Below are 27,147 nucleotides of genomic sequence, written 5' to 3'. Positions count from 1 at the left end.
AACAGAGTCTGCACCTCAGTGCAAGAACAAGCCGTGATGTGTACCTGTGATTAGGAACACTAAGAGAGTGAAACGGACTGCCGGTGTTTTGACACTTGTCATTTTCCGTGAGGTTTGATACGGCCGGTGCGTTGCAAGTCAAAGCACGGAAGATTTTGCGCGCCCAACAGACTTGAAAGGACATTCCAAACAACGTTGTTTTTTCGTACGCGTATATTTTTTTATTTACAATACTGCCGGTCTTATTGCAAGACCACAGCAGGAGCAATTAGTACAGTACAGAAAGAAAACAAATATAAACATATTCTTCAAAGGCAGCAAACATGGCATAAAAGCAAAGGTAGACAAAAGAGAATTGGCCATAGCAAAAGGATACACAGAACAGATCTTCGACAATAGTGGGCACAACTTCAGAATGCAGTCGAAATCGCATACATGACAAGTTAGAAGGGGTTGTCTTCTTGCCTCAATTTGCGGTCACGGTTGTTGCATCGCCACTGTGCATTACGACAAATGCTCTATCTGTGACACGAATGATGGTAAGGATTGAGTGCAGGTGATGTTACTATCCAAGCGATTCCATTCACCAATGGAGAGAGGGAAAAAGGAATGCTTAAACGCGTCATTATGACACACATACTCGGTTAGAGTGTTCGTATGTTTGTGCCGTGAAGGTGGTGATTGTGAGTTCGTTACGTATTTTTGCACATCTATCCTGTACTGTTGGTGTAATAATTGAAACAAAAACTTTAGGCGCGCTTGTTTTGCTCTAGCGGATAGTGTTTGGAGACCGGATGAAGCTGCAAGCAATGTTGGGGAATCTGTATGCTTGTATTTATTGTTAATTATTCGTAGGGCTTTGCGTTGTATAGCCTCAAGTTTTGTGATATTAGTTACTGATTGGGGGAACCAGACTGTGTTCGCGTATTCTAAGACTGGCCTTAGAAGGGTTTTGTAGGCCAGGATTTTAGAAGATACTGGTGCGCACCGTAAGCGTCTCCTGATAAAGAGAAGTTTCCGTACAGCCGTAGACGTGATATTAGCAATGTGAGAGTACCACCTCAGGTCAAAAGACAGCGTAATACCTAGGTATTTATGGTGTTTAGTTTTCGTTAATGGAACGCCGTTTACAGGGTCAGAAAAGCAAAATGGGATTTTTTTTTTCTTGTTACTGTCATACAAGCCGATTTTTCCGCGTTTATTGTCATTTGCCAGGTGCTGCACCATTCTATTATTTTGTTTTTAGAGAACGGTTTAACGACAGATGGTCTTCGTGGTTGTTAACTGTACTGTGAAGAATGCAGTCATCTGCGAAGAGCTTAATGCTGCATCAATGTCATTAGTTATGTCATTGATGAAGAGCAGAAATAACAACGGACCAAGAACTCATCCCTGAGGAACGCCCGACGCTACTGGAACTATTTTGGATGAAACATACTCAAAAACCACAAACTGAGACCGATTTGACAAAAAATCTTCTAACCAAGATAGTAATTCGCCTTCCCCGATAATAGTGTTACGAAGAAGAAGAAGAGGGCAGTGGCGCGGGACGGAGCGCTCGCGCTAGGCCCACAGCCATTAAATCACATTACCATCTGTCATCATGTCGTCCTTTTTCTAGGCTTGCCACCTCGTAACATTTGGTGGAGGTGCGGGTTCCTCATCGTCATCCTGGTCCCTGGAGCATCGCCCCCTTCTGCTCGCCTTCGTCGTTGGCCGAGGGGACCTGGACTCCGCCGCCGCCTCAACCCGAGCCCGACCAGACCAGAACCGACCAGCCGCTTTCCCCCGCCCCGTCCCCAGCCCTGACCACAAGACACAACGACTAGGACAAGACGCAGCTTGACCCGACGACGACCCGAATCAAGACGGCACCCCCGCCCAAGCTGTCCGGCGAGTCCTTAATCCCTGACCTTCGGCTGTGGCGACCGACCGCTGGACCTGAAGCTCCAGGGACAACCGTTCATCGGATCATCTCGTTCATCGTGGTGGCAAGCCTTTCATCTTCTTCTATCCTTTGTGATCATGTTCATCGCCACCTCATCATTGAAAATTTAAGCAATCGATCTGGACGATCGCTCGGAGGACCCGGGTCATGTTACGAAGAAGAAGAGGGCAGTGGCGCGGGACGGAGCGCTCGCGCTAGGCCCACAGCCATTAAATCACATTACCATCTGTCATCATGTCGTCCTTTTTCTAGGCTTGCCACCTCGTAAAAATAGTTTCTAGTTTTCCTAGCAACTTATTGTGTGATACAGAGTCGAATGCCTTTCAAAAATCGCGCAATATTATGCCTGTCCGGCTACAGTTATTAATATTAAGTGCTAGATCGTGTACAACCTGTGTTAGTTGAGTAATGGTTGATAACCCGTGTCGGAATACAGGCTGATGGGGTGTCAATATACAATTGCGCTCCAGGAATAAGGTTATGTGCTTCGAAATTATGTGTTAAAAAATATAAAATTTTGGAACACAATTTGGAACATGTTTTGGAACACATTTAGCTGCTGCTAAATTTACAGCCCATGTAAAGGGCAGGAATTAACTGCAGCCACACATATCACGCCAAAAAATGTGCTGGTTACTATGCGGTGGCGTGGTGTAGTATTTAGCGCAATGGGTTACGAGGTGGCGAATTCGAATTTCCATGTCCATGGGAATTTTTTCCTTTTTTTTCTTCCTGTTTTCGTCTTATTTTTGTTTTATTTTGGCTGTTAGTTTGCAGTACTGATCCCAACATTTGCGTAAAGCATTTCAACAGCCGATAAGGCATCAGAGAGTCAAAAACGAGTCATCAGAAAAGCATTCATTACGAACACACTAGAACCACAGTGGCCTATTCGGTTTAAGAAGTGATTAGCAATACATCACAACAAACCGCCAGAAAGTGATGGGAATGGCATATGAGCTTAGTGCATGAAGTCATTACAGTTTCTCAAACATTCATTAGGTGTTTTCTTTAGGGTAAAGCTGAGGCTTCGCGCCTGCACACCGCACCAAACAATATGCAGCCATAGTTCTCCCCATCGAAGCTCGCTTTTACGCCTGAAGGTAACGACCCCGAAGGATTGCCACTAAGAAAAAACGACGTGAGAGGCTGGTTTGGCTAGCCCCGGAAAGAGACCTATAGTTTGCGAACATTTATTTTTAGTGGTACGCTCCAGTACGTCTTCGCCCCGCTGCGGTGGCTCAGTGCTTACGGTGCTCAGCTGCTGACGCGAAAGACGCGGGTTTGATCCCGGCCGCGGCGGCCGAATTTTGATGCAGGCCAAAATTCTAGAGGCCCGTGTGCTGTGCGATGTGAGTGCACGTTAAAGAACCTCAGGCGGTCGAAATTTCTGGAGCCCTTCACAACAGCGTCTCTCATAGCCTGAGTTGCTTTGGGACGTTAAACTCCGATAAATTGATAAACCAATCTAGCACTTCTTCCCTGAGCACACACTTTTGTCTTGAAATCTGCAGCCGATGTTCGAAGACTATATAAACAAACCAGATGAAACCGCAGTGACGTAAAATCTACTTCCCACAGCATCTGGCAAGTGCTCAATGGAATATTAGTGAGAGCCAAGGCTTAGCAGCCAAAAAAAAAATAGAAGCCCTACGCGCGGGCCCTGGTACCTAGCCGAGGAAGTCTGGAGATGCGCATCTAATTTGTGGGGCTGCCTTGACGTCATGCATGGCGCGCAGAATGAGAAAGTCGCGCTATAATTTTTAATGCTAGATACACCCGACTGATTTCACAAGGCCGTCACAGCTATTCGTTTCCATGGCACGTAGCATTTGAAAGGTCAGATTCTGCAGCGCGAAGGAGGAGTAGGCCATTACTATCAACATAGTTGCGCGTCATTTCGCGAGCGGCTTTGGCTTCCTCTAAATTTCCAACCTAAATATGCAACAGGCAATGACACAAACACTAATCCAATAACTCGAAGCCCAACAGAACGCCACACTGGCTCAATTTGAGGCAGTTCAAGAAGAATTGAACTAGAACTTCCAAGTCATCACTCGTAGGATGCGAAAGCGCATGGGGATCACCGTCAACCCGCGCCTAAAGGCCCAATTAAGGTTCGCTTGCGAAAAAGATCTGAGCGACTGCGAGTCATCGGCATGATACGCTGATGGCCTCCTCCTTTAATTGGCAGTCATACTATCTAGAGGTTTGGCAGTGTAACTGCCGCTTGTGGTTATGTCCCTCAAACGTTTAACCACGAAGTCGTCCATATCAGTGTCATCACGGTGACCCTGGCTATGCCGCTCGGCACCTTACACCAAAGACACGGGTTCGATCCCGGCCGCGACGGTAGAATTTTGATGGAAGCGAAATTCTAGAGGCTCATGTACTGTGTGATGTCAATGCAGAGTAAAGAACTCTAAGTAGTAGAAATTTCCAGAGCCCTCTACTACGGCGTCCCTCATATCCTGAATCGTCTTGGGACGTTAAACCCCCGCATACCAAACCAAAACTATTTAATGTTCCGGACCCCAGGCCTAAGCGAGCTTAGGTCACAAATAGCCACGCCACAGTTGCGCGTCCTGGTCAGTCGGAATCCAGTCTGCGTCGCTCCACTCAGTGCGACTCTGGATTCACAGGCTGCGGTACACGAAATGTATGATGTGATATTCGACCCGCAGCTACTGCCACCTACAGTTATGACCTGTTGTAGACATATGTAACCAAGCGATACAAACGGCGTTCCACACCCGGCGGCTCACTGACGAAGTCTTGCAATGCTTCGATGGCAGAGTAAATCTTCACTGAAGGCGCCGCTCGCTGGTACCATGCGACCTCCTGGCGCCACATCGTCACCGACCACGATTAGCAAGGCAACGTGGTCAAAAAATTTGAGATTTTTAGGGTTCCTTCTCCTAGCTTTATCCACAGCGCTTCTCAAGACAGCTGTATGAAATAACTCCCTAAACTCGCAGTTCATAATGCTACAGAGATCGTGTCTCCATTCCTGACAGAATCGCTGACCGGTATTGAACATATTAAGCATGAACGACTGTGGCCGCTGTGCAGCTGCAATAGATATTTTTCTGTTCCTCTATATATGCGTACTGCGCACCCTTGGTACGCAAGGTGTGCATAACTGCTAAGGTTTCGAATGAGACAGATACAGTCTCGCAGTTTATTAAAGATTTACAGAGAACGCTGCTATATACTGTTCACATTTTTCACCAAATGGATGGCGTGGATCTGGTCTATTGTTCGGTAGGACATGCTATAGTCAGCCTGGTATACTAGCTGACTGAAGTCAAAGGCTAATCTAATTCCCTTAGGGTTTACCTGTTCTGTTATTCCTCTAGTAAATACCTTGCAAACAACTGACAGTAAGCTGGTCTGTCTACAATTTTTAGAATAATTGGCCTACCTTTCCCTATGAATGAAGGTAATCTTAAGAGTCTTCCAAGACTGTGGATTCCTTGAAGACTTCGGTACGCTCGTTATTGCAATGCAGTGCGTATACATGGTCGAAAGATTTTCTAGTCCCATGTCCCCATCGTATTTCAACAATTATGCAGATCTGTGATCCTCTGTGGCTCTTTTTTTCTTTGCACTGCTTGGAAATTTTACTTTGGGGCGCTGTTTGTTATCTTAGGGGCCATAATAATTTGTCCACTCCATCGGGTTCATCTTAAACTCAATGAATATTTCGGCTGGTGTACTTGCTTTCTAGAATTTATGGGCTACTTTATTTATCTTATCCACATTGGTGATGACACTGCCCTGCATTTTATCTGCGGTATATATCTGAATTTTTTAAGAAAAGCTTTGCTATTTCTTACGCCCCTGCGGAACGGCAGCGTGTTCCACCAACCAACGCGCGGGAGATCGCAGCTCAGTGCACTATCGCCTGACAGCGCCATGAGCACTGCAGCGCCATGAGCACCGCACCCACTCACGCCACGTAAAGTAGGGTCACTGCCGTGGCTGCAAGGATTCTGCTCCGCAGGCACGGTCTTGCAACGCCTCAGTGACCTAGCATGAACACTGGAGCAACCATGTGCGCCGACACTGCTTTCGGGCTGCACTTCGCTCGGTGGGCTGATTCCTAGCTGCCACGACGATCAATTGCCTGCTCACCGCACTTCCGGAGAAGAAATGAACTAATATGTGGAGTGGAATGCCAGCTGAGTGTTTATGCGCGGACATGAGCGAAGACGAGGACGAGGGTGCCACCCGCACAGCCCCGTCCGCGGGGCCCCAAGGGGCCGTGAGCCTAAGATAAGGTAAATAATCTTTATGTTCTTACCTTGTGGTAGCTCCAACCACACCGGCAAGGAATATGCCAGAAAATGCCATAAATGTAGAAAAATGAGTGTTGACATAGTACGGTATGATCTGAAAATATATTGTAAAATGCCAGAGTGGCAAATGTGGCTTTGTACCTGGAATATTTCCAAAGTTACTTGATAACTTAATCAGGAGCCATGTATTGTGTTAACGTTAGTATAAGTCTGCGGTTATTTTTAAAAAATCGACTGCACAATAAATTTCTACTAAATTTTCCTTATGGATCGCGCAATCATTACCTTAAATTCACTGCGTTAACTAACAAAATCTTTTTGATTGCTGCGTAGATTTCAAACTTGTAGCTTTGCAACGATAGTGAAGGGAGAGAAAGGTTTATTGTCGCTTAATTGTTACTGCTAACTGAGACTGGTTTGTTACCGTCTAATGTTACAGTGCATGTTTATTGCCACAATACCCATGTACCCATATAAATTGCACCCAAATAAATTATTACAAAAGTGGCAGGAAACCTTTTTACACTGTTCTACTGCAGTTGCTGAAAACATGTGAAAATATTTGTAAATAAAGGCAATGCTCAGAACTAAACCGCCTGTGACATGAAGCTCGTGTACATAGTGCAAGACAACCGTTTTGGATTCAAGCTAAAGATATAAATACAATAAATATAATTGTTTGCATTGTTTGCTGAGTATAAACTTTGGTTGTGGGAAGTCAGCGTGAGGTCCGCAGCCTTAATAACTGCACTTTAAAGGAAGGAATAAAATGAGGAGGTATGGTACTCCGGTTCGCGCGTGGAAATTGCTGTTTCAGATAATCCGCCTTCTGCATTTCATTAAAGTGTTTCAAAACGGAAGCACAAATAAAAAAAATATGAACTGTATTCTAGGCGTCTTTCTCTTTTGGGGAATGCATTCTATACAGTCAATGATAATATGCTCTCTGAGATCGAAGAAGCGGCTTTTGATGCTATTCATATGTCGCCGTTAAGCCAGCATATACTCTAACCAGTATGCCACAGATAACAGATCACAACCGTTAAGTACATACTGGGCTGTCGTACCTGGTCAGTCCTACTAATGGCACCTGCTAGCAAAGGGTCGCAGTCCCGGTACCAGTATGCCATGATAAGGCCCAAGCACGAAGCAATGAGGAAGTAGCCAATGATAAGAAGCGTGCCCCACCAGGCAGTTCTGCATAGATGCATGACATAGAGTAAAATGAGGTCTAATCATCAGTGTAATAACATATTCCCTCATATAATTAGACAGCGTCTTAAGGAATACTGGCTACAAAAACGGCCGAAGCTGTATAAAAAGCTCACTTTTGTCAATGCTCAAGAAATAACTGGTGCATAACATTACCATACAAAATTATTTTTATAAAGTAATTGCCCGGTCTTCAGTCATGCAGTTACTCTGCTTTGGTTATTCCTGCAGCGAAAAAATGAAGCCAGGAGAATTTTCAACATGCTAATTCATCTTAAAAATCTTGGCCTGTTGAGCTTTGAAGTTTCATTTTTCTCATGAATACGGGGTCATATTTCTCTTAGAGTTTTGTGTTCGTGTTCTCTACGTGAATCGGATGATACTCTCACTCCAACATTTATTTTCTCTCTCAAGAAGATTAAAGTATATGATACAAACGCGCGCACTGTTGACGAAAGCAATTGCAGTGCCAGAAGTAAATCCGCTAGTTTCAGTGACTCAAAACTCGCTAAAAGTCCCAAAACTCATCTATATTTATAACCAGTGTTTTAAGTCTTTATAAAAAGTCACATAGAGATTAACTTCACCTTTTCTTGGTTGTAAATTGCCATGCAGACTTCTCGTGAAAAAAAAAAGAATATTGCTTCTTCGAGATTGAAACTTTCACAGACTAGAGAGATTTGTGTTCAAGCAGTGCGGTAAAATGTGTACAAAATAACAAAAAAAGTTAAAAGAAAATTCAGCGGGAATCTTTGTAAGGAAGGTTTTTTTATGCAACATTGCTCTTTGATGAGTACATTTCCCTCCATACAAGCAGGAGTGAAAAAAAAAATGCGCAGTGGTCAAAGTGCAGCATTTTATATATGAAATGTAGCGTGCTCTTTTTGTACGATATGATCGGTAATATTTTATTATTTATAACAATCAAGTGCTGGGGCCCTTGGTAGAGTACTATTTGTCACTCTGACAGCGCACTGCCTGGGCAATTATTACGGTCATATGCTCATGTCGGGAGGTGAGAGTGCTGTTTGCAGTAAGAAGCGTGTGCTCACAGCACAACAAAGTTTTTATCGCATGAAGCCGTGGAACGCTTAGTGTGTAAGAGAAATACAGGGTGTTTCACCTAAGACTTTACACAATTTTTAAAAGTGAGCTTTTTTCAGTCAGAAGAGCTCTGTATTCGGCAAAATTCACCTCACATAGATATTGATCACTTCTGCGCTCTTTGTAACGATTGTCTGTTATATCCTTAATCAATGGTGTATCACTTGCTGAGGAACCCTGATATGACTACAACCCCTGTTATGTTTGTTTGTATGTTTGTTCTTTTTATTGTTATGCATGTTCCCATCATCGCCGTTGTAAACCAATATGTCCCCCCCCCCTTATGTAATGCCTTCGGGCCTTTAAAGAAACAATAAATGAAATGAAATGAAATAGTGTTTAAGTGGCGTAGTAAATCAGAATGCAGCTGAGACGTGCTAACAGCATGGTTAAACAGCTGAGACGTGTTAACAGGACGGTTAACTAAAATTGAAAAGTTAATTATTGAACTATTACTGTTAGGTTCTTTAAATACTGAGGCATGTTGCCCACCGTAAGTAATGCAGTTTTATTATTTCAAATACGCGATTAGCCTCGACGCTGTGGCCCAATAAATTTTGGCTACTATGACGAGCTACGTGCACTGGAGAGGTCACTTTGCCTGGAAGCTTCTCGAAAGCGCATGCATTTTGGCGCAATGTGGCCGAAATTTGTTGGGTTACAGCGCCGATGGTGACCGCGTTTTTGAAGTTGTAAAACCTGATATGAACACTACTTACGGTGGGCAACACACCTCTCCCTAATTAAGGAGCCGAGTAGTAATAGTTTGAAAGCTAACTTTTCAATACTACTTAACCATCCTGATAGCACGTCTAAGCTTTATTCTGATGTGCAACACCGCTGCTGCCCGAAAAAGGCGTTTTTCTAACTCGAAAAGCCTATATTTAAAAATTGTGCAAATTCTTTCGTGAAACACCGTGTATAAGGACTATCTTGACGTCGGAGAGTCTTCACAGCTGGAGTTTCCCACTATCCATAAAACTGCGCACGTATCACAGCCAGAACGACTAAACCTCTCGTTACGTTATTGACGTTACTATACTGGGATGATTTGAAATATCTAAAAATAGGTGTTTTGAGTTCGCCCAGACGAAGACACGTGCTCTTGTCGGAACCTTGGCAAGCACCCTGAAGATTTCCCCTTCCTTGCTCACTTTGCGATTATAAGAACCATGGTTAAAAAGTAAGCATTATATACCAGTTAACAAGTCCTAATAGTTAGCACGTATTTTCTGCATTGTGATTTGCTGCACCGCTGACAATGCCGCGACAAAAAAAAAAGCGTTGCTCTTAATCTGAAAGCCTCGCACACAAAGAGTAGAGTAGAAGGCTTGAACAGAGCGCCACTGCACCTTCAAAAGTCTTAGAAGGTGCACTTGAAATGCACCTTCGAGCCCACTGACGCTAGAGGGTTCTCAGTTTTTTTGTCCTCGTTCGGTGTTTTCCTATTGCGCAAGAGAGAGCTAAGTGAACGTTAATATAAGAGTTCCAGCGACCCACTGGATGCTTCTTCCATGCTCGTGAGTTATGCATGAGGCAACCGAAACATATAGAAACGCAGAAGTGTACTCTCGTCATACATCTAGCCGCGATTCAAATTACAATGAAAAATTGGCATTTTACTGCTGAATCTAGGGGCACGCTATATCAAACATCTTTTGGCTACGTGAGGTACTTTTACGGGACCTTGCTTTCGGAATAAAATAATTATATTCTGGGCGTCACATGAAAGCACACGTCATCAGAGGTAGGGAGAAGCATACGGAGTACTCTTATACTTAAAGGGCAACTGCAGCACTTTTTGAAAATTTCGCGATATTCAAGGATTCAAATCTATATGCGCTGTCGGTAAAGCATGCCAAGTGTTTTTGCACTAGCATTCAAAATAATGACGGAATCGACGATTGAATTTTGCGCTTCTCCTCAATGCACTTCAGGAGTGCGGGAAAACTGAGCGTTACGTCACGGAAGGTATGATTTCAAATTACCGCTGTCGTCATACACACCCTGCCCTGACTCGTTAGACGCTGCCAAACAACTCTCAGCAGGGTTGCCTTCGGTGGCGTTGTTTTTTTCCTTCAAAGCAGGCGTTTGTTCGTTGGAAATGTACCGATACCTTCGATGACGTCATCAAGCGGCTCCCTCTTGGCGTTGTGCGCTGCGGAGAAGCTTGAAGGGCGTCCGGATTTTAATCGGTGATTACTTCACTATTTCAAGCGGTAGTCCAAAAAGACTGCACATGCCTCACCTGCAAGTTTCACACATTTGACCCTCTTAAGCTCGTTTATTTCTAAAACCTATGCAGTTACCCTTTAAGTGCGCAATTGCAGCATGCATGCAGGATACGCGAACCAGGGCTTGGCAGCTTTTGATGATGATCAATTTTTATTGTGCAAGGGCAGCTTGGGTCAAAACTGCAGCGGCGCAAGCCGTTCTATCGTTTATTCAAGAAGAGAACAGGGGGGGGGGGGGGGAGTCAAGCACTTATCTCGCAAGAACTTCAGCCTCGTTAAATCGAGTACCAGGAGAAGGAAAACCTTGCATGTGATGTATAAGTGGTGGGCACACCCAGGCACTGGGTATGGAACCCAGCACCTCGCGCATGTCAGGTAGACGCTCAAACCTCTGAGAAATTCTATGGTGTTTGAAAGCTTCTGTTAGCTCATCGATAACATATAATGCAAATGTGCGTTAATGCTTTATGATGCTCTTGCAATGCAGATGGAGCGAGAAAAGCGTATGCTCATTCCCAGATGTTGCCGGCGACTTCAAAAGAAATATTATAATGTAGTTTCTTACAACTGAAAATCACCACATGCTTAGGAAGCTGAAATACCGACAGCGCCTTATCCAATGTCTCAGTATCTTCCAAGAGTAGTTTCAATATTATTAAAATGCTCCGCAGACAATCATCATCAAGGCCAAGATACTTTACGACCACATTTTTGTTGTGGTACCATAAGGCGTCTTTAGGAAGCTTTTTTAGAATGTTGTGCCAACTTGCCCGTGCTTCTGTCTTGACACAGTGTATAAGGCTTGTTTTTGAAACCAATCAATCTCCTACCTCCTTGGATATCATCATTGCGGTCTCACAGGTAAACGAGGAGTTCTAAGAAGGCGCCACCGCAACCAATTTTTTACACAGACAGCTCTGCACTGCGGTTGTTGTAAGCAGGGGTGCTTCCAGTTGCGAACAGCGAAGTTTCAAATAGCTAATCAAGAATGCTACTGTTTGATAATTCAAGAGAACCAAATAACATGTGATCTAAATTGTTGAAAATGAAAATATATCGAATATGTTCTAAACGTTTCGAACACTTTACGAATAATTAAAGAACTTCGAGCAACAGCCCCTCCGTTTTTCTTCCACGATGGTTCGAAACACAGGGCCGCTCTGCCAGCGCGTCTCATTCTTCCGGGATCAGTATGCGTGGGAAGAAGGATTTAGCGCCGCGACGGGGACGGCGCTCATAACTCTAATAAATTCCTTCTGAGGCTGGAGACGTGGCAAGGCGCAGGCGAGTTCAGGAAACAAAGCCCTAATGCTCGAGCAAGAATTCTACGTCTTATAGGTAGCTGTCACCCGCCGCATGGCTTGAGGTATGGCTCTAGATTATTCTCTTTCATCACCAATGGCAAAAGGTAATTTTCCTACACGTATAACGTGGTGCTCACAGAGGTCATGTACTGCCTTCGTTTCGTAACACCAATGTAGAGGTTAGTGCTGCTTCTTTTAACAGCTATAGCTTTAACTCCATACGTTATAATACTGTACCAGAGCCCCACCGCTTTCAGATTTCAACGCCACTGATTTCAGCACCACCGATTTCACACCATAGTCGGTTTTGTACGAATATTCGTACAAGTAACAAATTTTGGTTTAAATATTCGATTTTTGTTTGATTCGGTTCTGTAACAATTCCGGTGGCATTCAATTTGGTTTTTGGTTATGATATTCCAATTGGATTCTCTCTGGAAAGAGTAGTATTCGCGCACTAGTTATAAGACAAGGGCTCTAGCAAAATGGCCAGAAAATAACGCTGATCACGTATCAGTACGCCTTAACAAAAGCTTCCAGTGGTTTCCAGTGGTAATTTATGGCCTTCAAGATTAAATTATTTCTGCACTACACTGTAGCAGCCCTTCAAACAAGTCGAAGAATAGTTAAAAACGGAACTTAGAATACGGCATTCGATATCTCTTGCCAGCAAGGTGAACAAATGGTGCAGCCTAACTACATTCTCTTTTCACTCTCTCCAGGGTGATAGAAGAAAGCCTATATTAGCCAACATTGCTGACTGATTAAGCAGCTTTATGTTGTGACGATAAAGGTGTAGAATGTTTTGCAAATTCCACGCTGTTTGTCAAGCTCTACATGTATGGATGAAGTATTCAGACCATTACCGTTCGATTTTCACCTAAATATCAAGCTATTCAACTTAAAGAGGAATTTGTTTAAACAATGGAACTACAGTTTTCAAGATCGTTCACGAGTAATTTTACTGCACAGTTTTCAAAATTATATTCACAAATCACTTTGTATTTGCGTTGCGTCACTGCAGACTCTTCTATTTCGCACCTCACCGCAATGAAGCACTCCGTCCAAAAATCTAGCAAGCTTATCTCCAAAAGAGGCAGTTGTGCTAATCATATTAGGCTGCTAAGCACGCACTGGTGGTTAAGTTCGTTCGAAATTCTTGCAAAATGGCGGCAAAATCTGCATGGCAGATAGAGACGAGGACACGGGGCTCACAGGTCTCCCATGTCCTCTGCTTTGGGCCAATACAATTGTCCATTGTATAGCCCACATGTGCGAATCAGGCTTCGACAGGACTCGTGTTCTTAACAGGGCTGAAGACAAGGAAAGTATCAGAAGCGTTTGAAATTAAGAAGAGTGGAGAATCTTTTTTCAGCGACCCCCAGTGTGTTTATAGGCAAAGTAGCTCGCATATCTTGGATTCGCTTTGTAAAACAGGAATTATATGCATCGATTGTGTTTTTTTGCAAGCTGTGCATGATGAGTCAATTTCTGCGCGCTTATCATTTGCCCGCATGTATTTATTCCATGCGACTGGGAATAAGCCATTGTTGTTAGTCAGCTTACATGTGTGTGCCGTGTCTTCTTCTCTGTGTGCCATGTTCTTTTTGGCGCCCTTTTGCAAGAATTTTAGCGTGTTTCATGTTTGAAGATTGAAGTATTCCACCTCTTCGCATCGCGCAGCGTCCTGGATGCCAAGTACCGCTGAACCATGACCTGGTCAAGACCGGCGCGGTAGATCCAAGACCAACCCAACCCGACGAGACATGACCAAACGTTTTCGTCTTGAGTGAAGTCTAGCTTGTAGCTGGAAAAAAGAAGGCCATAATATATCAACTGCGAATCCCTTGACTACACGCTAATACTTTTACGTCGTTTGAGAGAAAATACCAAAGTGTTGAAGCACACTTGATTGGAGCTGCTTTAACAAATCCCTCACTGGACAGCTTAGAGGAATTTTTCAGCCTATCAGTTAATCTATTAGGGCTGATGTTTTAACGCAAGGGCATTAGTACCACCCCGCCACAAAAAAAAATGTTCGGAATCTATGTCGGCGCTGGCGCCGGCGACTGTTTGAAGTCCCGTAGCCGGAGCGGCCAGAGCGGCCGCTACGGCAACCTAGGCGGACCACCTATGTCAAGTGGACACGTTGCGTCATTTCAACCCGGCTACCGTGTTACGAGCAAACATACCTGCGTTGTAGGACGCAATTAATTTTAAGATTAGCCGCGAGAGATTGCTCGGGAAGAGCAACTTAGGTCTTCCAAGCCCCTCGTGCGGAAGCCCCTGTCATCGAAGGGCAGTGACGTATCGCTTAACCGCTGCGCCACCGAGCCAGGAGAGATATGAGATTCCCAGCGATGTATGAGTGTAAAGGACAGAATGACAAATTCTGCATATAAGAGCATTATGTTATTAACGATTTCACTTCGTACCCTTAAGGAGAAGCTTAAGCGTCCCTTCCACATTTAAAGCGAGAGCATTATATGTCACATTAGCAGAAAAGCCGGCTTCCGCCGCCTTCCATGGAACTAAATTCACCACGCTCTTGCGAGACGTTAGCAGTAGGCCACAAGATAGTCAAGTCTACGACAAAGAATGAAGAAGTTCCTTTAAAGGTGCGCGGATTCGAGCCAACGACCTTCAGATTGCGAGGCGAGCATGCAGCCGACGAGCCACATGACCACGGCACTTGTTGGCGAATAAATGTGAACCTGTGTATTCGTTTCCTTCCGACTGTATGCTTCCGTCCTGTCATTAGACTTGTCCTTCCGACTGTTCTTAGAAAGGAAAGAATCGTTAAGAAAGTGCCCTCTATAATTTTATAAAGGTTTAATTTAGCAAAAAAAGCGATCCATCAAAAAGAAAAAGTGCAGAATACGCACAAGGGTTACTTCTCTATTATGAGGATACTTCTCGTAGCTTTCTTTTAGAGAGAACAAACCTGGAGAAACGAGACCTTTCTGGCGCTCTTACGGGAACAAGAAAATGAAGACGCTTTTTAATTTTCAACGCCTTGTAGGAAAATAATTTGAAACCCCTGAAGGCTTGAAAAAGGGAATTTGTCGAAATATTGGGCGAAGGAATCACCGGCGTGGCATTCATAGAAGGTGGTTTTCTGTCATAAAAAGCTCTTTCTGAGACATGTTTAGGAGTTGAGCTGGTACCTAAAGGCTCTGGTCAAGTCGTTCCTTTTGTTCCGTACTATTCAGAGTCTCTCAGGGAGGCCGTAGTCAGGGGGGCCTCTTTTCATGGTTGTGTTTAAAAACAGCAAGAATACTGATTCTATCTTAAACAGAGGGTAAAAAAGTTTGAAGTACAGTCTAGCCCGGTTATAACGAAGTCGGCGGGAATCGGAAATCACTTCGCTATATCCGCTATTTCGTAATATGCGGACTACGAAAAAAAATGCAAACATCGGCATACCGATTTATTGCCGCTGAAAGAAGTCGTTCAGCGTCCCCTGAACACGTTTCGCGAGTGCGGACTTCGCTGAGGCGAAGCGGTCACGAAATATAAAAAGAAGCGGAACAAGACAGGAAACCGTGATGGCGTCAATGCGGGCGTCAATGCGGGCAGAAAACATGTGACAATGGCGTCACGCGCGATATCATTAGCCTTCGCCGTGCTCCCAACCTGGAACAGTGCGACACTGCGCTCAGTTGTCCGTTCACCAGCTAGATCAAGCCGAATAACTCTGTCCTTATAAACAGCATACAACGATCCGCGATAACGATAAAAATGAGCCACGCTTCCAACATGCACAATGCTGCCGCGCTTTCTCCCTGCCTTGCGCACCGCGGCACCGACATAAAACAAAGCGCGCGCTGCAACACCTCCTGCAGACTGCAGTCCAGCCGTGGCGCCGACTGCCTGGGAGAAATAGAGAACCGCGATTGGCCAAGACGGCCGCTCTCTGCGACGTCATCGAAAAAAAAAAAATCGTCTCTGTTCTTTTTTACATTTTTCCCCTGCGCGGCGTGCTCTACCACTCTACGCCGTTACGCCGTTCGAGAACTGCGCAACACGAGACCGGCGTGCCATGCGATTCAGTGAAGCAACCTTTCGCTCCGCAGGAGAGCAGACGACGCCACGAAAGGACGCAGTCAGCCGAATTTTGCTCTTATTTTCGCGGAAAAAATCGCCTCAAGGACGCAAAAATGTGTTGATTGGCAGATTATTTTTCGGTTGGTATTAAATCTCTTCGTTATATCCGCTGACGCGCTCATATTTACTTCGTTAAAACCGGACCCAAAATGTATTGGAAATGCAATAATGGGAATGGGAAATTGAAATCCCTTCGTTATAACCGCTATTTCGCTATAAGTGGCTTCGTTATAAACGGGCTAGACTGTAGTCATTAACGTTCGTAGCATTGCAATTAGCTCACACGAGCACCAGTTTCAGAACTCATGTTCCCCTGTGCCTGAAGTATTGGTTGACTTACTCTATATTGGGCATTTCCAAGGAAAAAGTTAAAAGTTGAAAACCGTGCAAGACAGATTTCAATCATTTTTTCGAACAGAAAAAAATATACCCCTAAACGATTGAAAATAACTGCTTGCAAAGTATACGCTCCGCGTCCTGAAAGAATATTAAACAGGTCGTACAAAGCACGTGAAGCGGATTTTGTCTCTGGGGTTCATGCTATTAATGTGTATGTGGTGCCCCGTCTAGAAAGCGCCACAGCGCCATAAATAAGGCTTCTAGCGGCACCACCCCGGATCCCCTGAAAACTACTTATAAAGCCCTCGCTCTAAATTTTAGTTCATGGAGATAATTGTAGTGATCTCTGCATGCTCCAGGAAGCCACCAGCCGCAGTGGCTTAATGGCTGCAGCACATTTCGGTGGAGGCGATATCCATAAATTCTGTTCTGTTAGCAAGGTGAGTGAGGGTTAAATAACCTTGATTGGTGCAAATTAATGTGGAGCATTCCAGTACGGCGTCTCTCTGTACCATGAGCATCTTTGTGACGTTCAACACCACATACCTTACCATACCATGCCATACCACCTACTGGGAATGCACAGGTAATGAAATGGGGCGGTGAGCGCCAGCAGCACTCAGATGCCTGTTGTGTTCCTCGCAAGGAAACCCAAACAATAACCGTTTTTACAGCTTGCGAAGCAAGTGGACGAAAAAGCGCCATTTACAAAGTACTCACTTTTCGAGAAAAAGTACAAGGCGAAAAGGCCTAGGCAAAGTCACAGCCTGTCGTGCAGGCCCGCCTTACCTCCTCCTCACTGTCCTCCTCCTCCTGCCCACGAGTCCACCACACTGTATCTGTTTCTGTTAGTACCGCCATAGCGCTTGATCAGAGCGATCTCAGAAAATGACGAGTGCGGAACTTGGTGAACTTTGTGTCCTTGATCATCCTTGATGATTGCATAACATCACCACGAATCGCCTCGTCAGCACGTGTGACTCCTTTAGCGGTTAAAGAAAGGTTGTAGGAAGAAAAATATAAACTTGTTCATTTCTCGCTGAAGTCTTTTATGAATACTTATGACCGTTTTTTTTTTCGCCGATCATTTGGCGCACTAGAGTGGCAGCTCGGCTAAGTGATGCACCTTGATCGTTTAAAATAAGGGTGCTCTGGTAACAGACGCTGTAAAAAACAAGCGAAGTGTACCAAGTTTCAATAATTCGGCGTGGTACTAATTATCAGGAAAAAAAGCTAACTTTGTGAGTGAAACTGAATAACGCCGCAAAACTGAAAACGCACTGAAGTTCTAACTGATGTTTGCGCCTGCTTTCGAAATACCATTTTTTGGCAAAAGAAAAAAATGCGCTACCTTTACACTTCATAAAATTGGAGGAGACACTAAAACTCCGCCTTAAAGGCATGACGCTGTAGTGTAGTGTGTCAATTCTCATATATCCAGAAGGTCGTTCTCTACTTCACACTGAAAGATCATTGGGAGCCATCATGACCGTGCAGTGATAAAGCGATGTGCCACTCACTTGCGATGGCATGTGCTCGCAGCGGTGGTCCTTGTGCGGCCCAGGTTGCTCTTCACGAGTGACCAGTCATTTATTCAATTGCCACCTGCTACGGCAGTTTGCTCGCTATCCGGTGAGCATGTAGTGATGAAGCTGCAACATCATGTGAGCTGCGTGGCCCACCTGGCTCTTAGGTTGCTCATTGGCCACCGCCTGCCAGAGTCATGCTCGTGATTTTTCGCTCACTTCACCGACACCGGATTTTAAGGACAACGGGGTATTTAACGCTATTGCATTAAACAGGGCGAGAAAGTAATACAGACTGAATTGCATGGATCAGCGAAAGTGCTCATTTCTTTGTTATGCCACCCTGAAGGTTGTCCATCCTGCCTAATAAAAGTGCTCCCAACAACCTCTGCTATTGAGACTCCAAAAGTTGTTACCTATGAACATATTTGTCAAAAGTTTATAGTTCTAAGCAGTGAAGTGAGGCCTTTGTAGCGTCCGCGGAGCTTGCAACAATCAGAGGCGGAAGGACCAAAGTTCCTTTTTGCCTTGAAGAAAGTTTAAAACACGGAGGACACGTAACGAGTGACATAGCGCAGCGCACTGTCCACTCTGAGCGTTTCAGGAATGATATGCCTCATTATTGGTGGCAATTTTTTCCCGTGCACGCCATAATAAGTGCAGCACTTTTATGGAAATAAGGCTGTTGGTAATACTCCTCACATACTGTCCCGTCATTTCTACTGTTTTGTTTTTATTGGTGGTTGTGGGTTTGTACTACTGCTCAACTTTTGTGTATTCGAAATTGATACTTTCCTTTTCGCCAAAGCATGTCAGACAATTTGCTTGATCACTAGCCCGAGTCCACTCTCTGCGCTACAGAGAGCTCCGTTGTAATGTTGCCAAAATTCCGTACTTGAGAGCGTACACCTTGAAGTCCTCGAACGTGAAGGGCCTCAGCTGCCGCGTTCGGGCGTCCCAGAGCACCTTAATAACGATGGTGGCCGGCGCGGCCACAATGACAAGAGCTTGCACACAGTCGGTCCATACCACGCCTCGTAAGCCACCCTGCACACGTTAGGCATTGTGAGTAGTCCCGTCATTTGCATAAATGAGCCTTACACAGGCATAACAGAGTTTAGACTGCTGTGTCCTCACATATACAGGGCAGCCCAGGAAAGAGAAATCACAGTTCATGTAGTAAGGAGAAGACATATTTCCCAACTATATTGTACATACAGGTGCTAAATTTGAGTTTACTTTAACTTAGCAGGATTAATAGCCCTTTACTTTTCGGACAATTCATATAAAATGCGAGAAATCACGTTAGAAGCAGAGTTAAGTTTGATAAAGACACTATGTATTTGAGAACTCTGATGAATGAAATTTTTGCGGGGGTAACTCGGGCCATAGTAGCAGAAGTAACGACCGCAGCCTCAACACAAATTAGCCTATATTGGAGTAAAAAGGGGAAAAGGTGTCTTCTGGTACGCAACCCTTTTATCGGCAGGACACGCTGCCCAAGCATTCGCTTAGATTTTCTTAATTAAAAATACCGGACTGCTTATGCGTGGTAACGAATACAAATCCTCTCTTCAAAAATAATGTAATTGAGTGGGCGAGTTGGTTTTCTATCTTGACAGTGAAAGCGCTCAAAAGGACAAGGACGACAGGAAAGGAAAGACATATAAAGCGCTTACTTTCAACTGATTTTATTTCATGCGAAAAACAACTTTATACTCATAGTAATCACCTGCGCGTCCTTACAAGAACATTACCAACGAGTGATAGCTGGCACGTTCTTTCACACAACCGGCATGCCCGATGTAAGATAGGACATCAAAACGTGAGATGATCTAGCAGTTTCGAAGATTGTCTGAGGTTTTATTCTACCCTTTTTGCTAGCATAGACATCTTTAGTGCCGCGTTTAAATGTCTCTTAACTGCATCAAGTTGCTATGCCTTGCTGTGTAAATATCCATCTATTTCCATGAGTAACCGTTCCGTATATTCAGTGATCGAAATCTACACCGGGACTTGAGCAGCATATCCTGTCTCTAATATGGAGTGTGCTGCAGGAGAGCTTACTCTATTTTTTGTCTCATATGCACTTATAGGTTTTTACAGCGTAGAACAAGAGGTAGAAGTAGAAGGTAGTGCCGATATACGCACCTACACCCAGCCATGATGACCAGTTCGTGGAAAACTTCTATGAAGATGTGGAATCGGCAACAAACGAAGTGAAAACACAGGACAGTGTACTGATGGCCCACTTCCGTTTTAAGGTAGGCAAGAAGCAGGCCAGAGACGAGATGGTATTCGACTATGGCATAAGCTCCAGGAATAGCAGAGAGAAGATATTAGTAGAGTTTGCACAGAGGAATAATTTATGGATCATCAATACCTTCTTCCGCAAAAGAAAGAACAGGAAGTGGACACAGAAAAAACCTCAATGGTTTTACTAAAATGAAATAGCCTTTACGGTGTGGTCACCCTGGCATAGCAGAGGATGCGGAGGTCGTTGGAAAGGTGCGTTGTAGCGACCAAAGAATTGTAAAGCCTCGAATTACTCTAGTCTTTAACATCGAAGGAAGAAACTAGTGAAACGGAATTCCATTCACGAGTTAGCGGTAAGAAAGAAAGTACAGGAATTGACAACATTACTGCAGAACGGATATCCGGCTCAAACAGGAGAACGATCTTAATATTGAGTGAACTATAATCTCACAACCATCATTATGAAGATGGCGGTGCAATTAGGCACTAGGATTGTTTGACAGGATACCGGCAAGCTATCTCAAGGGACGAAAGATGAGATTAAGAAACGCCAAACCGTTAGGAGTATCTAACCGTACACACAGAATGGAACCGGAAGAGCTAGCAATGTTAATAAAAAAGCGCAAGGTAGCCGACATCAGGAAATTTTGTATGGGGAGAATCGAGCATGCTCTAAAGAACGGAGGCAGCCTAAAAGCTATGAAGAGGAAACTCGGTATATGTAGAAAACAGATGTGCGGACAAAGAGAGCAATGCCATTAGTAATATGGATAAAATATTTAAAGTAGATGAAGAGTTCTACACAAACCTATACTTTAGCAGAAGTTATCGGATCGTTAATGAGAGGGAGTAGCGCACAACTGCCGAACATCCCGCCAGTAACGAAAGAGGAAGCAAAAAAAGCCTTTGGAGCAAGCAAAGGGGGAAAGAAGCAGGTGAGGATCAGGTAACAGCAGATCTGCTGAGAGCGGAGGGGAGCTTGTAATAGGAAAAGTAGCCACCATATATGCGCAATGCCTAATGATCTAGAGCGTACGAGAAACTTCGAAGAACGCTTAAATCCTAATTGATAAGAAAGGAGACATCAAGGACTTAAAATTTCAGACCGATCAGCTCACCGTCCTTTGCCTACTAGGTATTTAATAAGGTAATGGCTAATAGAGCGAGGAGAACCTTCGACTTCAATGAAACTAATCATCACGCAGGCTTTAGTATAGGATACTCGACTATACATCATATTCACCCTATGAATTAGTGGATAGAAAATTTCTCAGCGTATATGCATTCCTTAAATATAGCCTTCATTGAATGCGAGAAAGCATTTGACGTATTTGAAACCTCGGGCCTAATGCAGCCATGGCGGAATCAGAGTTTAGCGGAGTCTTATGTGAAAATATCCATAACGACTTCTACCATAGTCCACAGCTACCATAGTCCTCCACAAAGTGAACAATAAAATTTCAATAATATAGGGTGACAGGCAGGGAGACACGATCTCACGGATGTTATTCACAGCCTGTTTACTGGAGATGTCCCGAGGCCTCGATTGCGAACATTTTCATGCTAAGACACTAAACAGATGAACTGAAAACAATGGTCATTGAGTTAGCCGGATAGGGCAGAACTATTGGTCGGAAAATTACTGTGCAGAAAACCAAAGTGATGTTAAACAGTCTCGCAAGGGAAAAGCAGTTCACAATTAGTAGTGAGGTGCTAGAAGTGTTAAGGGCATAGTCAGGCTGCTGCTGATGGTGATATGAGCATTTGCAAGGCGTTCAAAGGTGTAAATATTGCAACTGGCGTGCTCGGTCTAGCCGACAGTGCGGTGCAGCAACCCTGCTGCCAAATCTAGGGGACTCATCCTGAGGCCGGCTTTAGGTATAACATAAATAACTCTCAAAATAAAAAACGAATAATCAGTAGTCGGTACATCAGGTACATCAGGTGCATAGGTACATCAGAGCCTGAAGTAGACACGCGTCATAAAGGGCCCCTCCTACTACACTGGGACGAAGAACACGAAGCTTACAGTGGCGCGGGATGGAGCGCTCGCGCTAGGCCAGCGGCCATTAAAATGCCACCTAGGCTACAACAACAACACATTATCTCTTGTCCATCATCGCGCCTCAATATTCGGCTGGCCGCCGTGTAACACTTAGTGGTACTTGTGGCGTACCACCAAGCTCTCGTCCTCCTGATCATCATTCTTCGGAGCTCTGAGTCTGCATCCTTCCTTTGGCAGCAGGTTCCTGTTTCGCGTCGTCCGGCTGTGCTACAGCTTGCCAGACCCGAACCCAACCCGTACCCCGCCCCTAACTGGAACCGACGCCGTAATCGACCCAAACTACCGATCCCACCGACCCAAGGCGCCGCTCACATGTGAAGACATCATTTCCTGTCCATGCTGTTCGGCGCGTTCAAGGGCCTAGGCCATCGGCTTCTGGCGACCAGCAGTTCAGAAGCTACGTGTGCCTGAACTCATTCGCCCATCTCTTTGATCGTAGCGGCCAGCACTACACCATCGTGCTAGCTCTCTTCTGCCATCACCTTCTCGCGCGCATCTTCGTCAGTGTCTTTCATTCACTATCGGTACAATCACTCTGTCGCCCAGGTAATGTGTTAAAGAAGACGAAGCTAGCACTGGCGCGGGACAGAGCGCTCAAGCTAGGCCAGCATCCATTAAATGATCTTTTATCTACCGTTCATCGCGCCTCCTGCTACGGCTGGCGGCAACGTAACAATATCATGCCCTAGAAATTTCTCCTTTTTCACGTCACAAGGCAAGTATACGAAAGAACACAAATTGCAGAAACGCGCTCGCAGCAAAAACATATTTGCCAGAATGGCGTCAACCCGGCCAATAATTTTGTCATATGCTGCCTTTAGGTTGGAACATCCCGTCTTTGTCGTCGCCACGTGTGCGATGTGAATCGTGCGTAAATTATTTGATAGCTCATGACGCAGTTAGCAACTGAAGCGGGCGGCATAACTTTAGCGATGAAACGCAGGAGCTTTGGCTTGTCGCTCAAAACTATCCTATGGAGAAGAACGTGCGTGCGCTAAACATGGAGAGAATAGTGAACTAAACGAAGTATATATATATATATATATATATATATATATATATATATATATATATACATATTTTTTGCTTAGCAGAGCAAGCCTCTAGATAGACAGAAAGAAAAAAGATTTACGGAAAGCATTCTAAACGACTACACAGTAGGTTCTATGCCGCACAAAAAGAGCTGCGAAAGCAATCCGATTAACGTGCTTTTTCTTCTTGACAATGGCTTAGTTGCCATTAGAACTAAGAAAAGCCTGTTGTCTTACACCTCATCGCATTCTAAACTAGTGAAAAGAGGAATAGCCAACCTCTGCCTACGCCTAGGTAATGCCTTGCGAAACAGTTGTCCACATGTCCCCGTGGATAGCTTCTCTGAACAAGTGTCGCCTGTAGTCAGTAGGCTACCCTGAGCTGGTCCTGATCTCTGTTGTAGGATCAGTTTCACGTAAGCTTAAGTTCCAGCGCGGATAATGCGAATGGATAACGCGTGGATAACGAGTGGATAACGCGAGACATTATCCATCTGAAAAGAAAGATTAAGCGTCGTCGCAAGCGGTGCCTATCAGGCGATATTGTGCGCCTTGTCAGTACGCTCAAAGATAAAATTCGAACCGCATAAACACTTTTCTTCTAGGAGACGTCACCGTCCTTTATGAAACATGACCCGCGAAAGTTTTGGCGCTATTTATCAAGTGAACAATCGACAGTTTGTGAAATAAAAACTTCGAGTGGAATCATAACTAACCCTGACGCTATTGCTACATTTAACTCGTTCTTTCAGTCTGTTTTCTCGCGCTCGGTTTCAGGTGCTTCTCTTGACTCATACCCCATCACTCATCCCATTTCTGAAATAAACATTTGTGAAGATGACATATTGTGCCTGCTGCGCAAAGTAGACGAAAAAAATCTCCAGGGCCCGATGACATCTCCAATAATTTCCTTAATAGATATGCTTTCTGGGTTTCCAAATACTTATCAAGAATTTTCACCCTTTCGTTGCGAAGACTAACAATCCCGGATGATTGGCGTAGGGCTAAAATAATTCCAATTCATAAGGGTGGACACAAACATGAACTAAATAACTACAGACCGGTTTCACTAACTAGCTCTTCTTGTAAAATACTCGAACATATTATTTATAAAGCAGTTATTAATCACCTAGAAGTTAATAACCTTCTCTACAGTCGACAACATGGCTTTAGATCGCGATTGTCAACAACCACACAGCTAGCAGAGATAACGCACGATATTGCAAATGCCCTTAATGCACGAGGCCAGTTAGACGCCATTTTTTTAGACCTTTCTAAGGCATTTGACTTAGTTCCTCACCAAGACATACTTACGAACCTGCGGGCTATTGGTATCGAAAACAACATCATTGCATGGATTGACTGCTTTTTGAAAAACCGCAAACAGTGTGTAAAACTGAAAAATTCTGAGTCCGAAAACTTGGATGTCTACTCAGGACAACCACAGGGTTCAGTTCTCGCCCCCTTATTGTTCTTAATTTATATCAATGATATCAATTCATGCATTCACTCTGGGGTACAAATTCGACTCTTCGCGGACGACTGCGTAGTATATAAGGTAATAGATTGTATAGAAGATCAAATTAAACTAAATGAATCTCTATCGGCTATTCAGACTTGGTGCACCAGATGGGGAATGAGACTCAATGTCACTAAAACAAAAAGCATAATTTTTAGCAACAAGAAAAAGCCACTAGATTTTTCATACATTATAGCCAATGTCGCAATTGAGAAAACTAATTATATAAAATACCTAGGAGTGACGCTATCAAGCAATCTAAGCTGGGAACAACACTTTAAAAACATATGTCACAAGGCCCAAGGAAAGCTGTATTTCCTCATAAGAAGATTACGCAAGACTCCTCCTAATGTAAAACTTAATGCATATAAAACGCTCGTAAGACCAACCTTGGAATATGCTGACGTTATCAGGAGTCCACATCAGCAATATTTGATAGGCAAACCAGAACGCATTCAAAACTTAGCAGTGCGCTTTGTATACTCAAGCTTTTCCAGACATTCCAGCGTATCTAACCTACTTCACGAAGCAGATCTTCACAGCTTGGCACAGCGTAGAACAACTTCAAGACTAAAATTTCTGTTCTTACTTTATCATGGTGATTTGAACATATCAAGAGAAACATACCTCCAGGAACCATTTCGTCACTCTTCGAGAACTAACCATGAGAAAGCACTTCATCAACCCATAAGCCATATTAATGCTCATAAATATTCTTTATTTCCAGCGGCTATATCTAGCTGGAACAAACTACCCTCGACAGCTGTGAACTGCAACTCAGTTGAATCATTCATAGAGCATATCAATAGCATTGATTCATCAGTAATGCCACCGTGATAAAGCTATGATGCTGACTTTCATTTCGTATTTTTTGTAACTATATTTGTTTCCGTACTGAACCCGCTATTTTCGTTTCCCTGAATTGGCATCATTACCACCACGATGCCGCCATGATGATGAATTCTTATTTTGTATTACATATGTACCTAACTTGTTCCCCTGTATTGTCTCCTTTGTATCCACTCCTGCATGGGCCCGAGAAGGGCCTGCAGTATTTGTAAATAAATATATAAAATCTCAAAATGAAGAAGTGACGGATGTGGAAATGAGACCCGCTGTAATCCTTTACATGCACAAAATCTCGCACGTTGCGTTTTCTGCGCCCACAAAACTTACAAAACCTCACCCCCCCCCCCCTCCCTGTCATCTGGAAAAGCTTATATCGGCCCGACGGGCTCATCCATTAATGACCGGTAGAGAAAGCACCGCACGTCACTGCAGCCAGATAGCACAGCTAATCTACCAAGGCATTGTAACAAGTGTGAGAAGTGCACTCCCTTGTTCAATAAGGTGAGAGTCTCATCGGCCGCGGAAAAACGCAGATAGAGCGGGAGATATTGGAAGCATTTAAGATTAAGAAGTTAAGCTCTGATTGCGGCAGCGACACTTCGGTAAAATTTTCATCTAGAGAGTTTCAGTATATGAGTAGGACTCAGTTTTCACGTGCAAGAAAAACTTCATCAACCGATAACTTGATTTTTATCTTTTCCTATGTAGGCATGAGTCCGCTTATGCGCATGTTCGCCCTGCTCTGCTCAAGACTTTCACGAAGGAAAATATTCAGTTCTGTTCCAGCACTGTCCATGTGTATTTCTTCGCTATGTGAACGTGTCCGGTTTTGCTGGTTTTTCTATTCCTTTGTGGCTTCGATGCGTGCTGTGGAAGGGCATTGTTATTTCAACGCGATATTAATACGATGGTAGCGTTCATATGAGGCTACCAGAGCCCCTGTGAGTGCGTTTTGCTCTCATCTCAATGTACACAGGCCACCACGCGTATCTCGACCACACCAGCGGTGTGCTACGGCGTGCGGAGGATATGAAATTTTACCGCAGCTGCTTCAGTACAGGCAATGTGCTTGTGGTTTTCACAATTTCCATGTTCTTCGGGCTGCTGTACAGCGCAAATATTTGATCTGAAACTTAATACCTGCTCTATAGTTTGCCTCATTTCCTCCGCTCGGCACCACTCGACCTATCTAGACAAATGTATTCACCTCCATAAAGATTCCTGAGAGGCCTGTTATCTTCTAAAGGCCGCCACACCTCTTGGGCTTAGAGGAACTACAGAAAAATGATAAAAAGTTATCTTTATACTCACAATGTTATAAAATGCGGCGCCTGTCTGGTAGGGCAGCCAGC

The 27,147-nt window shown here is 44.2% G+C and overlaps 1 protein-coding gene across 1 annotated transcript in view; it reads right to left on the bottom strand.

Moving 5' to 3' along the window:
* The window catches only part of LOC149362552 (sodium-coupled monocarboxylate transporter 2-like), a 54,660-nt gene that overhangs the window by 13,205 nt on the left and 14,308 nt on the right, over positions 1 to 27,147 (bottom strand). The window contains exons 5-8 of the mRNA XM_089568329.1: positions 18,971 to 19,122; positions 13,770 to 13,910; positions 7,317 to 7,446; positions 6,255 to 6,343 (exon numbers count right to left, since the gene is read on the bottom strand). Coding sequence (XP_089424455.1) covers positions 6,255 to 6,343; positions 7,317 to 7,446; positions 13,770 to 13,910; positions 18,971 to 19,122 — 512 coding nt within the window. The remainder of the gene's footprint in view (positions 1 to 6,254; positions 6,344 to 7,316; positions 7,447 to 13,769; positions 13,911 to 18,970; positions 19,123 to 27,147) is intronic.

This window comes from Amblyomma mixtum, chromosome 2 (assembly GCF_055824585.1).
Source record: "Amblyomma mixtum isolate Tamu chromosome 2, ASM5582458v1, whole genome shotgun sequence".
NCBI lineage: Eukaryota > Metazoa > Arthropoda > Arachnida > Ixodida > Ixodidae > Amblyomma > Amblyomma mixtum.
Note: the sequence above shows the minus strand (reverse complement) of the source record. Positions and strands in the feature narration are given on the sequence as shown.